At 35.9% G+C, this 16,917-nt stretch overlaps 1 protein-coding gene across 30 annotated transcripts in view; it reads left to right on the forward strand.

Annotated features, from left to right (window-relative positions):
• Positions 1-16,917, forward strand: part of DST (dystonin) — a 428,859-nt gene that overhangs the window by 215,133 nt on the left and 196,809 nt on the right. For 16 of the 30 annotated variants that reach the window (XM_019734629.3, XM_088795639.1, XM_019734643.3 and 13 more), the window contains 3 exons: positions 2,278-2,367; positions 4,635-4,712; positions 6,450-6,542. In XM_019734629.3, coding sequence (XP_019590188.3) covers positions 2,278-2,367; positions 4,635-4,712; positions 6,450-6,542 — 261 coding nt within the window. Of the gene's footprint in view, positions 1-2,277; positions 2,368-2,904; positions 3,004-4,634; positions 4,713-6,449; positions 6,543-11,007; positions 12,133-16,917 lie in introns of those variants that run through there. The other 14 variants (XM_019734620.3, XM_019734625.3, XM_019734626.3 and 11 more) reach the window with 3 other exon arrangements.

A 16,917-nucleotide genomic window follows, 5' to 3' on the forward strand; every position in this document is an offset into this window, starting at 1 on the left:
TATATTCCCTTTCAAAAATAAATGTGAACTATGTATTACCTATAGTCATCATCACCAGCATCTTAAGAATTTCTCTTCCCCTCCCCCAAACCTTCCCCCACCATTGGTTTCTGCATACTTAATTTTCCTTTCTTCGGATACTCTTTTCAAGCAAAAGATTACTGCCCTCTAGGGGTAAACTGCAGGTGCAATGCAGTACACACAATTTAAAAAGCACTGCAAAATTCTCAGAGAATTGTATGAAGTATAGAAAATGATGCTTTATCCTTATTAGGCAATTCATGTTATGTAATTGAATCCCAGAGTATCTCAAAGTGCTTTCACTTTCCTCATCACTTCTTCTAGCACAATTTATTCTGACAGTTTTTTGTTCTACAGGAAAAAAAAAATATCCAAAATGAGAAGAAAGACTGTTTTATTGAAAAGTGAAAACGGAAGGTTACGAGTATTGGCACTTAGTATGGTCATTTGTGAAGGAAAGTTACCAGGCCAGATGTCTATGACTCAGAGTTAGGGCAAAATAAACAGTGTTTCTATGTCAGTTTAACTATTTAATTCCTTCTTTTCTTTCCTCTAAATTGATCATTTGATCAAATATTTCTCCAGAACCCAATTTTTTCCTCTGCTCATTCACTACTGTTCTTTCCCCATAATGTTGATTTGTAATTTTTAATTAATATTCTCTTTTATCTCATTCTTTTGTGGTGAGGAGAATGAGCCAAGAGATCTGAAGGTCTTTCTTAGCACAGGGTCAGGTACCTAGTATTAACTTATTGTGTGTGTATTTTTATCATTGTTGATCATGGTGACATTTGTTTTTCATAGAACGATAAAGATGATAGTATCTTACCTTTATGTACCCTTTTCATATACAGTATTTTTGTGAACCGTCAGAATAATCATCTGACACAATAAAAATAGGCAGTATTGTGTGACAGCAATACCTCAGGATTTTTTCCGGCATTACAGAAATTAGTCTGTTTCTGCATTTTCTTCTAAAATTCTTAAGAAATTACGTCACGAGACTTAAGAGCAGCTTTCCACTTTACGTGTTTTCTGTTCACATATTGATTTTTAAAAAGATAACTTTACTTGTATTTTCATATCATAGAATTTGTGTTCTGTAGTTTGAACAAAGACCTTGCGTTTCCATTTTTATTTGGCAGATGAGAAAATTGAGGCCTAGAGAATATAGGCAGCTGGTACTAGTTTATGGGACTCATGGCAGAAGTAAGACTAAAATGCAGGTCTCCTAACTCTTTTTCCCTTATAACATGTTTTCTCTTTTTCTAAGTTGGTTTTGAAGTCATGATATTATTAATTCCCTTTTATAAACATGCCTAATTTATTTTTTCTTTATTGTTACATAAATACGGAGAAAAATGACACCTAATTTTGGAAAGTTTCCCTGATGTAGGCGGTTTAGTTAAGTCTGGCAAAGCGAGTCGTGAAATTGCCTTCCTATGAAATAAGTGTTCAGAATCACACCTCGTCTTTAACTGTCCTGGAGTGAGAAGGACATAGGAAGTGAAAGGAGTGAAATGTGACTCTGGCAGGACGTGGATGGGTATAGTGTGGGTACAGTAGGCCAAGCATTTACCGGAGATATCCCTACTTGGCAGACTGAACAGAGGTTTTGGAAAATCTTTGGTCGTTTGAGCTCTAAAATCACAGCTTAAATAAGGCCTGTGGAATGGAGGAATAAGCTATCATAAGTTATGGGTTAACCTGGTGCTGGTGATAACATGGTTATGAAAGGAAGGTTTGGACAGAGGTGTTCTAACCTCATACATGTGAATTTTTCAAAAACATTTTTTATTTTGAAATAATTATAGATTCACAGGAATTTTCAAAAATAGTACATAGAGTCTCATGTACCCTTCACCCAGCTTGTATCTGTGAATTTTTGAAGTGTGGAGTATGTGTTTCTGGCATCCTGGATCTTGTGGCCCAGAGAGTGGGAAGACCAACTGGGGGTCAAAAGTCACCCCTCTTGCTAAGGTGACTTTGGTCACTGTATCAGGAATCATGATTAAAATCAGGGCATTGCCTGTATTTTAAAAATTGTAACTCCATGAGTTATTAATGTGAAATTTACTTTTTTAATGTTTAGTTTTTAAATTTTGCTTTAAGTAGTGAGAGAATAGCCATTGTAAAAATCGCTATATGAATGAACACCATATGAGGAATGTTTTCTATTTTGTCCCCTTCTTGTTTGAGTATTAAGGATGATTCTGGGTTCTAAGACCAAAAGTTAAACTGCTTTTCTTTGTCTAGGTTCGAAAACATGTGACTGATCTCTATGAAGACTTAAGGGATGGACACAACTTGATCTCTCTTTTAGAGGTTCTTTCGGGGGACACCTTGGTAAGTTTGAACTTTCTTAATTTATTTTGAAGAACATGTAGTCCTCTCTGCCTGTGACTAGTATGTTTTCAGAATAGACTGTTGAGACTTTTACAATATTCATCTTTTGAGCTGTAAATTCTGCCTGAAAAAAAGAAAAGAGTTCTGGTTAGATTTAAAAGCATTTTCAGACTTCCAGTGATGCGAACTGGGGAGAATGAAGCACTTCGATTGCCTTGCTTATATAATCAGTTCTATAATTCCAATACTATTTTTGTTCTTGCTTCTTTTTTACCTTTGGGTTTCTTTTTGCTTAGCAGAAGTTGGATGCATAATATAACCACATATTAAAAGACTCACAAATAGCAAGGAAATAAACATCGCTTTCTGAAAAATGGTCTAACCCCCTTCGCTGGTGTCATTTCCTTTTTTTGTGAACATGACTTCCCCTTCTTGGTTACCTGTTCTCCGCCATTATGTTCTGTTCATGCTCTCCTTTTCATTTCTGGTCTGTCTTGTGTCTTTGCTGTCCTATCTTCTGTCTGTTATATTCATTAGCCAAGGGAGCGAGATATTTTGAAGACCTTACGATTGGTGAGTGCCACAGAAGCATGCGAATATGAACAGCATGAGGATGTGAAGGATGAGGATAAGGGGGTAGGTGTCGGCCCCCATAACTCGACTAACTTAGCCGTTACAGTGCGGTGAGCGCTAACATGACAGAGAAGTAACCCACGGGTTTGGGCTCCTTTTTAGAAAAACGATAGAAAGGACCAAACCCCCCAGTGAGGTGGATGTGTGTGTACCAAGAAGTTGGACAAAGGAAATATTTTCTCTTTAAATTTATTTCTAGGTTACTGTGCACTGCGTGGTAACTAAACATATGCACTTAAATGAAAACATGGCATTTTAGCTAAAGAATTCTATGTACATTTTATATAGTTACGAACATCTTGGCAACTAGCCTGCTAATTTTTATGCAAATTTATTCTACTTCTGGAATTTGTATTTCAAACATGGCACCTATTTATGGCTTTATTTGAAGGAACTTATGGAAATTTATTTAATGTTTAAGTTTGTGCTTTAATTATATCTATTGGCAATAGGTATTTAATGGACATTCTTTACCTATCTGCTATGTCTCATTTTATATAGAAAGGTTTGGGGAGGTTTTAAAATCTAGAGTCCTGACAGAACTCTCAGAGCTGTTTCATCTCTGAGACACTTAGTTGACTTCAGCCCACCTTTGCAAGAGAAATGTGCTTCTTTTATCACCCACATCTTTTCGTGCCACCTGATTTCATAGGAAATTGTGCTTTTTTTTTTTTTTTGATGCAGTAGATGAATTCATCAATATCATTCCCACGTGTAGTATAGAACCTATTTTTCCATTCTGTAGTCTGCTGTCTGTTGTATTACGGGGCCTTGGCTTCAGCAACCTATTCATATCTGAGAAGCTAAGCTGTCAGTTTTCTTTTTTTCTGCCCTTTGGAAGGTTTTATGTGGTACATTTCAGCTTCATTCTTTGTATTTTTGTTAAGCATTTTTTCCAGCTCTGTTTCCTTATATTTTCCTTCTGCTAACGTAACTTTTCCAAAGGGGAAACAGTATCAAGGAAAAGAATGATGATTGTCAGTTTTCCTGAGACGGTGAATAATCATGTCCATCCCCAAGAAGTATACAACTATGATAGAGTCCAACTGATTTTACAAAAAAACTAAAATAAAATAAAGAGGAAATATATGGCTTTAATTGCTTTTCTCTCTTCCTCTGTCATGGCTAAGTAAAACTCCACTGTCTTTCTTCTTCTTGGTGGTTTTTTATACTAACTGCATGCTACTTTACCTCATTTTCATTTACATGCCATACTTATATAATTATAAAAACCCTCTTGATAATAGAGTTTATTAAGGAGGTAAAATGGAGAATGGTATTTAATCCTTTTTGTGTATCTATAGCTTAATAACTGTAGGCTAGAATTGTTGTATAGTCAATATAAAAAGTCTATATTAGGTATTTTTCTCTTCCTTTGTTTAAACAAAACATTTGGAATAAAGCATTTGTTTAAATAAAATATATTTGGAAAAATCCCTAGTAGTTTAAATTCAGTTCCAGATAATACCAAAAAATGAGGACTACCTCTAAAAAATTTAATGGACTTACCCAAAAAATAAATATTGTTTTGACATATTAAAATGGGCATAAAGTATGTTTATGTAGTATATTAGCTGGGTCTGTGCTATCAGAAACTACAGTGTTTTTTATACCCTGCATTTTTCTGTCCTTAGCCCAGAGAGAAAGGTCGGATGCGTTTTCACAGACTACAGAATGTACAAATTGCACTTGACTATTTGAAAAGACGCCAGGTATGATGTTTTTCAAAGACTGTACTCATGTAAACATATGTGACTGAGTAAATCTACACAGAAACTTGTCATGGAATGCAGAAGTTAAATTTGACTGAATTATAATCATTATACTTGTGTTTTTGTGAGACAAATATTTTAAAATGTTTTTAAACATTTGCTCCAAAGAAAAGAAAGTTAATGGTAGGTGTAAGCTTAGAGGAGTTAAAAATGGCTATATTTCCATCAGAGTAAGAGCTACTATTACTGATTTTCCTTTTGTCACAACTGGAATGCTTTTGCCTAGGAAGTTAATGACAGAATTAAGAATGTCTATGAATAGTTCTTAGTAGTAGGAACTTTAATTTTTATACTTAGTTTATAAAATTATTTTATAAAAAATAGTTTATATAGTACTTTAAAAAAACCCAGTGTAAATATTTTTAATACTTAGTAGTGATGAGGCAATAGTTTATTTTTTTTATAAGTAGGTAATACTGGGTAATTTATAAGTGGTTAAAAATAAAACAACATTTCTGACAATAGTCCCCAACTGGCTTTAGATTTCAGAAGAAATCATGGAAAAGAATGAATAGCATATTGAATATGTTCTTGATTTTGGTAGTACTGTATAGTATAAACCAAATAATTGCTAATTTTTCAATTAGTACGAAAAAGGAGAAAAATAAATTCAGGAGAATTGAAAGTTACTGAAAACAGTGGCAAATCAGAGGTGCCAACAATTTTGCTTTTAATGGAGTAGGAAAAAAGGAAAGGAGGGAAAGGGATAGAGGGAAATAACTCTTATTACTCCCTCATTTAGTTTATTATGAATACTAAAATGCTTTTAGTTATTACATTCTAGAAAATACTATGTTCTTAAATAGTTTAAATGCTATTGGTATTTTCCTTATTATTTTTAATTCTAGTGGAAGTTTCCAGAAGGATTAATTATATTCCCTGTCTGAAATGTTTTTTTACAGTGTTTTCTCTAGGAATTAAAATGTTAGAATCATTGTATCTAATTTTTGTATTTAATTCATGATATTTAATTCTTTGTCTATCCGGGAAGTAAACATTAGATGTCATCATTACATTTATTTACCTGAATGCATAATGTGACAGTTGATAATTAAGTCTTCTTTTATATATATGTATATATGTATACATATGTATATATATGTATATATACACATATATACATATGAATACATATGTGTGTATATATATGTATATGTATATATATATATATATATATATTAGCAGCCTTGCAAATGTCCAGTGACTCATATATTTTTCTTATCTTGCTAACAGTTTTGATAGACAAATAGAAAAATAATGCTTTTTAAAATAATTTGTGAAGGAAGTGTGAGAAAGTTGTTAAAATTATTTCATGGTTCAGAACTGTTTTCTACTTAATTGTAAAATAAAGCTTATTTTCAGAAGACAAATTTCCAATTTTAAAATGTCAAGTATCTAAGACTTCTCATTTAAGTTGTATTTTTGTTTTGACCAATGAGTACTTTTATTCCTTTATCTAGAATACAAAACCAAAATAATACCCATTTTTCTTTTGTGGTTACTTTGTAATTTGCAATCTAAAATGAGTAAAGAGAGGGAGTAATACAATATTTTGCAGGTTACTGGTATTTACGTCATTCAGATTTTTTTCTTTGTATAATTTAGAATCACTTTTATGTAGGTAAAGATAACTCATGATTGAAAAACTGTTTTATCTCTTCTTCACATATAAAACAGGTGAAATTAGTGAATATTAGAAATGATGACATAACAGATGGAAATCCCAAACTGACTTTGGGATTAATATGGACGATAATTTTGCACTTTCAGGTAAGTCCGATTTTTCTTAATTGTCATTTCTTTTATCCTCTCATTGTGATTTCAAGTGGTTCATATGAAGGGTGGATTATGCACTCATATCCTATGGAAGAAAATACATTTTAGGCTTCTTTTCTTAAACAATATATTTGCATTATTCCTTTCAAGTAACATGCTGCTTGAGAATCTGGTACCCCATTTCCTGTTGTTCAGAACCTTCAATGTTTTTAGGATGGTGCTTGTAATTCAGAGTTGGAAGACAAGGCCTTCTTTAAAATTGAATGTGGACACATTTTTTTTTGTGTTTATTGGACAGTACTACCTGATTTAGATACATGAAATATTATTACTGAATCCTTAATTTAGAATGGTTCTTGTTGCTATTATCGTTTCTCAACCATGCAAACTATTTTTTCCATTGATAGACACTAGATGGCAGTATAATTATAATAGCGTGTGAATTATGTTTTGTGTAGAGCTGTACTTTTTCAAACTAGATTTGAGAAGAGTAAATGCAAATTTATTAACTGTGAATTATTATTTAATAAACCTATGCCAATTGAGGGCTGGTTTTGATTTTTACTTTTTGTAAAATGATCCATTTTGAAAAGATCATCTTCATTTGATTTAAAATGAGTCCTCATTTCGGAACTTGCTTTCGTTGTATTAATTAGCTGCCTGCTCACGCAGTGCTCTGTGTGCAGCACAGAGCCTCACCCCTTGTAGGCAGACAGCACATCTTACTGATTGACTGTTGTGCAGTTGGACCTTGAGGGAGGAAAGGAGCTTGAGTTTTGAACAGATTTTGAGAGCAGTAAGATTTATTTTTTATTTTTTTAAAACTTGACTGGGATATAGGGTTTGTTGGGGAATGGCAGAAAATAATGTATCCGGGGCTCATTTGGGAACAGGATAAATCTGACAAGTATGGAGAGCTATAGGAAGTGGGGTTTAGTAGGTTCCAGGACCTGAACAGGCAGCGGAGCAAAGTTGCAGCAACCGGAAATCAGAGGAGCAGACTCAGTTTCCAGGAGACCCATGTAACCAGGTTTCAGCCAGACAGACTACAGGGCAGCTAATCTAGGTGAATGTCCACTTAACTGGGCACTGATGTCAGGGAGATCCAGTAACAGGAACTGGAGACAGGGACCTGAAGGACTGTGGGTTTCCATTTCTGGAGGGCCCAATCCTCAGAGGACCCAGAGTACTGAGCACTAAACCAAGACAGGGATTTGGGGATGGAGCCAGACCTTGTTACCGGAGTTGGCTAAAGACTCAGTAGAACTAGCCAAAGAGCTGATTTCACATGGAGTTCCTCAGCAGCTTCCTCAGGGATCCTTTAATTAGCCTAGAACTTTTAGTAGGGTTGAAACTGCAAGAACCCCACATAGGAGGGTTAGAGGCCTATTGGAACAGAGAGCCAATCACATCAATATTGACAGAGCTGGTGAGACAGGCTGTGTCTGGGTATTAAATGTCAGAGTAAGAATCACTGTAGGGCAGTGAGAAAGCACTCAGGTTTGGGAAGGAGGCAGAGCTAAGTGTCATTGTTGGCTCTTTTATTTATGGCTGTGATGGCACTGAATAAGTCATTTAACTACTCTGAACCTGAAAAATAATGTTTTAGGCAACTTGACCTATTGCTTCTATGTAAAATAAATTGAAATGAGCAGAGTCCATCATCAGGGAGATAAGCTAAGAAGCTGAGGTGGTGATCGCGGAGTGATAGAGGCCTTGACTCAGATGGGGATGAAAAATTGAATCCAAGAGATGACACTTTGGAGGAAGAAATAAAGGGACTTGGTGATAGTGAATAGAGAGAGGATGAACAAGAGGGAATAAAGATGACTCTCAACTTTTAGCCTGGGAGGTAAAAATCAACCAATAGACAAAAGACTACTGAGAGAAGTGGGGATGATGGTAAGGGGAAAACTGAAGACCTTCTAGGCGGCTTTGATGGCATTGTGGGATAGCCTGTGCATCGGTCTGCTGAACAGTTACAGATTTGTGAGCAGAGCAGAGCTGAGAAGTCAAAGGTACAGATAAAAAACTTGGGAGTTACCACTATTCAAGTGGCCATTGAAACTATCAGAGAGAAGGATCCAAGAGAAGAGCATATGTGAGGAGCCAAGAGTAAAGCACAGAAATTTGGGGAAGGCCCATGAATGGGGGTACAGGAAGAAGAAGATCCATCTGGGGAAACAGAAAAGGATCATTTGATAAGACGGATGAAGCAACAAGAAAATGTAGTATTGATGAAATCAAGGGAAGAGGATTTCAAGGGGAAAGGAATAATGAGCAGTATGAAATGCCGCTAGAGAACTTGAGACAATCAAGACTGAATACAACTTAATGGTTTTGTATAAAAGGGAGACATTGGAGATCTTGGAGAAAATACTCCTAAGGTACTGGGAGCAGACACCAGAAAATAACTGGCCAAAATGCGAGTAAATTGTTGTGAATTAGATGCAATATATTTAGACCATAAGTTTGAGGAAATTTAAGGGAAAGTTCATTCAAAATGAATTATATATTAAGAAAGCTCTTTGGGGTTCAGATGTTTTGGAGGAGAGAAGACCACCAGACACAGAAGCACCAAAAATAAATTTTGCTTCTAATATGAGCCAGTGGCTTATATTATGGAATCCAGTGTACGTTAGGACCTGAATTCCAAGATAATGACTGTTAAATTGTCACCAATATTTAAAAATTAGAGCAAGATCTATTTAAAATGAAGCACATCGATGTTTTGGTAAAACAGAAATGTTCCTTTATTTAGATGAAATGACTTTTCTTAGTACTATGATAGTTTAAGATCAGAACGGTTTTACTGGTTATGCCAATATATAAGGCTATTTATAGCAGCGGTAATCACCCTCACGCGAAATGACTGGGCTTATTTTTTTTCCCCCTCTCTCTGTACTTTACATAAATAAGGGAAGTAATTTTAGAAGACCAATTTATTTATTTATTTTTAAACTGTTTGTTATGAGCATCACAAATTGAATCTCTCTTCCACTCAGGCTGTCTGAAGGTAAGCATGATTGGTGCAGTCATCCTGTATCATCAACTGCCTACCATATGCTAGATCCAGAGATCTAAGGTCATGAAGAATGTTGCGCTATCTCTTGGGAGAATTTTCAGAACACTCACTGTACTCGAGGGTGATGACTCTATTACAATAGAAATAATAATAGGGTTAGGAAGGTGTTAGAGATTAAAGGACATTTTCACTGATATTAGAGATAGACTTGGCAAGATGATTGCCAGCTATCCGGCAGAGACTAAAGTTGGGTCACTTCTGGGAGAGGGAGTTGTGTGCAATGGCCTGAAAACGGACAGTTGCTCAGTTTGGCAAGGTTTGAGGAAAGGTGAGTGGTGTGCAAACCACTGCTTGCACCCCTGTCGTGTCAGTACAAATACCAGCCATTATACTTTTAAATTCTCTTGAATAATGATTTATGCCATTGAAGACATTGAAAATCAAATTAACAAACAAACAACCAAACAAACCCGAGACTTTCTATTTGCCAGCTTGTGTTCTAGGATATTCAGTTTTTGCTACTAGAGATTGTTTAATTTTCTCTTTCAATAATTAAGGAAGACATCACAATGTAGACCTATTATTAATAAATATCAACAACATTGCTAACTTGACTGTATAATTGAATATTCTTGTTTAGAAAAATGTAGTGAGTTCAGTTTTGATCAGTTCAAAGGCTACCTGGAGAAAGGCAGTTATCAATTTATTTGTATTAGTCAGATGATTTCTGCTTGCATGTTAGTCCAGTAATACCATACTAATTTCCTTTTTACCATATCTATGACTCAGTGTTAGAAATATGTACACCTTAGATAATCAGGTTCTATACTGATTTATTATTTTTACAGCAAGGCCCTAGTAAAACTGTATAATATTTAACTAGGGTACAATTATAAAAGTTACATATTAAATTTAACTGCCTTAATTCATGTATAAGAACACGCAGGTGTTTCTTTTGGCTAAACATTTCATGCATTAAATCATATAATTTATCAATTTGCTTATGTGAAAATCCTAATGAGCACATAACGGAAATGGCTTAGAAATCTTTGTCATAGGAAAAACATTACAAACAATTTTAAAAGATTGATTTTAGAAACAATTTTAATGGAGTATTTTAGACATTTAGCATTTATTATCTTCTCCTTTAGCTATTGAATCAGGCTGGTTTTTTTTTAATGGCTGCTGTTTTGAATAAGAATCTTAATGTGATTTACAGAGATTTTTTTGGCCTTTTTGTTCAAGTACCAAAATCAGTTGGTGTTTCTTAAGAAAAATAATTGTGTGGTAAAGACTCTCGGAAACTAAATTTGAAAGGCACTTTGCTAAATGTCTCCTGACTGGTATTTGCTTTCTGTTTGCTCTCAGATTTGTTGAACCACCAATAGTTTCAAAGGTTAAACACAAACTTTGGTAGTGTAATTGCATTGCAGAAAACTGAAAGTTAAAGTGAGGGCCAGAGTCTTGTCGTGTAATAGAGCTAAGGGTTTGTCTTGAAAGCTCATCAGCGCTGTCATTTGACAGTGAGCAGCAATGTTTGTCTAAGAGGATTGGTGGCCAGAAATAAGCCACACTGTCTGTCTAATGAGACACAGGGACCCAGCTGGGCAAGATGCCATGGTATTTCTTGCGTGTGCTTTTCTCATAAGCAAAATGGCTTCATGCTGAAGAGGATGGTCGCACAGTCTGAGGAATTAGAGGTCACAGTAGAATTTTTGGACTTAATGGAGAAGAGCTAAGTAAGCCCTGGATTTTGAAATGAGTGAATCTGTGGAACTGTGATTTCCTGCACATCAAATGGGGAATGTCTGTGGATGTGTAAGAGCTGAGAAAGAAGAACAGTATTTAGATCCTGCCAAAACTCCTTTGAGCCCTGAGAAATATTCTCCCGGAAGAAAATATTTCAGAAGAAAACCGATCAAGAAAATTGTAGGTGACACAGAGTCAGCAGAGCCGAACAATGAAAATGAAGGAAAGAAGAGGAACAGCATTCAGCTCTCAGAAGAACAGCCAGCTCTTTTATCCAGGGGCCTGGTACGGGAAGAATCTGTTACCCCAAACCTCACGCTGGGAGACGGCATTCAGCAAGGAAAGACAGAAGTTGTAGTTGACCGTGTTAAACAGAAACTTCTGCCGAGTGCTGCAAGCAGTTGGTCTTACCATGTGAGCGTTTCTCCTGCTAAAGACAGTGAACAACGAGTAAAAGTTAGTGAACTGGATGAAAGGATTACAGAAAAAGACAGCTCTCCATATTGTGCAGAGAGGAAGAAACATTCAGATGATGTCAACACAAGAGAAATAACATTCCAGAGAAAAACTGAAGTTTTTTCTTTCCGAAAGGCAGCCAGCTTAAGTTCCATTCAGTGTGGTACAGAGAGATCACTTGAAAAAAGTGGGTTTTCTGAAGACCCGTTAGAAAATCATAGCAATGGTCAAGAAAAGCAAACCACTGAGAGATTTTGCCCTCATGCAGCACACTATTTTCAGATTGAAAAAAAGAGATGTCATTCCCTCTGTACTAATGTGTGCTCTACTTCCAAGGATACAGATGAAAATGAGGTAAGAAACGTGGCGTCTGAGTTTCAGGTGTAAATAAGTACGCCATGTGTTCACATCTGACTGAGGTTCTGTCATTTGTCTTTTTAAAAAGTTATTTTCATATTAGTTTATGTGAAAGTTATAGAGTTCTTGGTGCATTTTATTTGTAGCCTTAGGTTTGACTGTTATGATTTTTTTGTGTGTGACATCCCTTTCTTTAATCACACTTTAATTTCAAACCCTAAAAATGTTTGTTAGTTGGACTACTGCTTGAAGAGAATGTGTATCTTTTGCATTTCTCTAGTTCATGTGTCTTGACTTTTCCTGTGCTGTACCCTTTGGAAATGTAGCTGCATTGTAGGTAAAAGTTAAATCAGAAAGAAGTCATGACAAGACAATAGCTCCTTGACAAATGTAGGGAGGATACAATACAATTTTCAATCAGTACTGACTTGCTGATTGCTAAGTTGAAAAAGCCAAATTCTAGTTCTCTCTCAGTTTTTATATACAGGAGCACTTACATAATTACTTGTGTGTGAGTGTGTGTGTGTGTGTGTGTTTGTGTGTGTGTGTGTGTGTGTGTGTGTGTTTCTTAGGGGCAGGGGACACAGATGAAATTGTCCTAATGTATTCTGTGTCTGTTTTGAGAGTTATTCCCTGGCCCCAGTCTAAAATCAGAATCATTTGGGCAGCATATCATAGGAAATTGAATACAAAGACTGCCGGGAAGCTGAGATCTTTATTCCTAACACTGATATTTAGCTTTAGAAAGTTACTTCTCTGGAGTTTTTAACTCGTCTTTAAAATATAAGTGAATGTTTATTTACTTGCCTGAGAAGTACTTTCCCCAAGTAACCTCCTTTCCATGTTACTAGTTGGGAGTGGATGGCCTTTTCTTTAAGCTGTTCCTAACTTCGTCTCCTAACAAAATTCTGGACATAAGTGGTATATGTGATGTTACCCATTTTTGGCAAGGTCATGATATCACAGGGCAGAGTTCATCTGCATAGTGATAGGGTGAGGTTTTATTAGGGTTAGCGAGCACGATCATCGTTGGCCTTAGCTGCTGGTTCTGCTGAGGTGTTTCTGTTTATATACACCACCACGCCTTGCCAATATTATGTCATCGATTCTATTTACATTTTACAGTGGTTGCATTTTAAAAAGAAAGCATCCAATCTAGGTCATTATCTGTGTAGGTCTGGCTTAAAGGTCAGTACAAAAGGAAATGGCTTGCTTGCCACATGTTTATGAATGGAACCACTTGCATTGGTCACATATGTTTTCCAACTGCTTTTTGCATAATTTGGCTTCAAGTAAGCCTTACATGTTTGCATAAATGGTAACTCTTCAAATCTGTTTCTTAATTGGTACATAAGCCTTTTTTTCCCCGTTGTATTATCCTTATGCCAAAGTTTTTACCCTTCTTTCTAATTGTGTATCTAATGATTTGTAAAACTTCAGTGGAAAATGTAAAAATAAGTCATACACCTGCCAATCAGATTTGTTAAATGATTGTGATATGGGGGTACTTACCAGTCTCGTATCTTCTAGGTAAAAGCTGAATGGAATAGTCTTTATTTTATCTGAGGAGTTTGATGTCTCACTTCCCTGCAGTCCAGATAAAGACTATTTAGTGGCATGCAAAGAGTCAGAATCAATAGCTTAGCTGTTGCTCTTAGGATATGCTTTCTGTTACTTGGGAGGTGTTTGACTCTGCTGGCTTTGTTATCTTTGGTTAGAACTGTGCACAGAACTCTTTATCTTGCATTGGAGTCTACATTTCTTCAGCCCCCATCCCAGAAATGGCCTGTTAGCCAGTATTCCTTTTATTTGTTCCTTCAAGAACTTTCATATCCTCTCTATTTGATCATTTTTACTCGGAGACATTTGTATGCAGGGTTGCTTGGGCTTGATGACCTTCAAGTTAACCTGAAAGTAGAATGGTATGCAATTCTCTGAACTTTCCTTAACCTTAGACTTAGCTCAAGCCTCTGATTTGAACTTGACTGGTCCTGTGAAATTTGTCATTCGTAGTACAGGTAACCAGCCTACCTCCTCTTTAAATCCTTGTAACCACACACTGACCTAGCGTGGCCTTTCAGGCTCACGGGTTCTGTGGAGGTGGCTCGGCCAGCCGCTCCTTGAGTGCCAACTGAATAGAAATCTCATAGCATGTTATGTCTTTACTAGGATAAGGAGGTACAAATAAAAATAGGGAATAGTTTCGATTTATATATTGCTTTGGAATTGGAAAAATGCTTTCAGACACATTGTATCTTTGGATTATCCTAACAACTGTATGAAATAGGCAAAATAGTTGGTTCCTCTTTTATGGAATGAAGAAATAGAAACTCAGAAAGTTTAAATAATGTCCTTAAGGGAACACAGTACATGGGAATAGTTGGGTTAAACTATGGCACAGCATCCCACTTTGATTACTTGTCAGAGTTCAGAAGGAGGTTAGAACAGGGGTTGATGTCTATAGGGGTTAATGTTCATCTCTGCAGGATGAGTGTTATAAACAGAGTCAGCAAAGGCAGGACATGATTGGGGACCTTTCTCCAGGGATCCCTTGATTTGTCTAAGACTCACATGCTTCCTGTACCTTGTGACGTGGTCTGGTTTCCTACCTTTGCCCTTGAACTTTTCCCACAAAGCATTCTGTTTTCTTTAGTTGCATAAACTCACTTCGTCCTGGTCTTGTTATATTGATCTCAGCAAAGATGGTTGTTTTCAGTTTATAGTTCATTGGTTCTGTAACTGACCTCATGTAAGTGTCACCGGAGGAGCTTTGAAAGCTACAACTGCCTGGATGTCACTCCAGTGATTGTAATGGAATAGAGTAGGTGGGGCTCCGCAGGTGATTCTAATAGTCATGACTATGTAAAGTGAGCGGGTCATCCTTCTTATTCTGTAGCAGTGCCTCTCAAAGTGCAGTAGAATCATCTGGATTGCTTGTTGAAGACACCTTATCCCAGATTTAACTTGACCACTGTCTTCTGGTGGGGCATGAGAGACATTGCATGGTTTAGGCACCCTCTCTCATGCTTTTTAAAAACACTAAATTTTGAGAGCCAGCATCACCCTGTTTTAGCATTTGCCATCTTATTCTCTTCTCAACATAGGTTTTCTGATAAGTACTGTGGATTATGGGCCAGGAGGTATGAGTTCTATTCAAGCTTTGCCACCAGAGAGCTGTGTAACTTGGACAGTCTTCTTTATTTCTCTAGGTCTCTGGTTTGTTTTCTAGTAAAAGAGGATTGGACTAGGCCATGATACTATGCTTAATAGTAACGGTATTTCTTGAGTCCTACCATATGTCAGACACTCCACCACTATGTTATTTAATCTTCAGAGCAAGCCAAGGAAATGGTTCTATTTTTAGTAGCTCCATTTTACAGAGGAGGAAACTGAGCCTCAGGAAACTTGAGTAACTTGCTCAAGTCACTCAACCAGTAAGTGGAAGAACTTGGATTTCACCCAGAATTATCTACCAAGCTGAACTCTTAACTGATGCAGTATTCTCACATACATCTTCAGTTTTAAATTTCTATGAATTCATGTATTTAACTGCATACCTTTTTGTTTGTTTAGTGTTTTCACTTCCTCCTCTATCCCTCCCTTCTTTTATTTATCCACCAAATATTTGTTGTGCACCTATTACAAATCGAACACAGAGTAGGCACTCTGAGAGAAATAAAATAATTGCCCTTTCTGCATGCATTATATATAACCCATTGTTTGCTCATGACAAATGACAGGGACAAATGTCTGTAAATTTAATCACCTGAAAGTTAGGCTTCTGATATGATGATCCTCAGTAATTTTAACTTCCCACCACACTATGTAGCTGTATTAACTAATGAAAACTGAAGTATGTTTATGCTACTTTTCATCTTTGGTGAGTTGCCAAGGAATAGTAAAGTGACCTAAGTAGGAAGGAAGCCAAGGAGAGAAGAATGAGAAGGAGTGTGGATATTGTACAAATTATATTATCAGTTTCTGAATAACAGAGTTCAGTATTTTTATTAATTGACTTTTATGTTATAAAAATGTAGACCGAAACATCTCAGAATGTTGGAATACGTTAATATTCAAGTTCACTGAAATATAATATTTATTTAATATTTTCTTCTTTAACCAAGTTTTTTTATGAATCTTAGGCTATAGAATCTTAGAATTCAAGGACTAGGATAAAATTTAAATCTTTCTCCTTTCAGATGGTAGCTTTGCTCTACAAATCTTGAAAACAAAGGTCATTTGGTTTACAGTTGACTACTCATTTCTTTCTGAACCATTTTATCTTTTTTAATGAAAATGCATTTATTGATTTTTTTGTTGTTTTGTTTTTTACAATTTCTAGTTGTCATTTGGATTTGATAACCACTTTGTAAGAATTTAGTTATAAAATTGTTGCATAGATTTTGGGTCTCTATCGCTGTTATAATGCCTCTGTCTTTTCAGTTAAATGAAGGACATGCAAAAGTTTAAAATCCTTTGCTGTACAAGGAAAGTAGTTATAGCTATGTTCGTTTTCCCTGAAACGAATATGAATAAAAAATAAATGAGCATTTGCTAAACGTGGCCATCAATTTAAAGCATTAGCACTTGAACCTTACCAACTTTTTACTTTTATCCTCTATTTAATTCTTCCTGTTAGGGAGGCAGCTTTTAACCAGATAGAACTTTCAAAATATGTGTGCCATCTTCACAGTTAAAAATATTTTGTGCAGCATTATTACACATTTTTGAAACTTGGAAGCAGACACTAAAAATGTGTTGATTACATTTGTTTCTGGCAAA

Source organism: Rhinolophus sinicus, chromosome 2 (assembly GCF_057876585.1).
Source record: "Rhinolophus sinicus isolate RSI-liver-muscle chromosome 2, RSI-T2T, whole genome shotgun sequence".
NCBI classification, from domain to species: domain Eukaryota; kingdom Metazoa; phylum Chordata; class Mammalia; order Chiroptera; family Rhinolophidae; genus Rhinolophus; species Rhinolophus sinicus.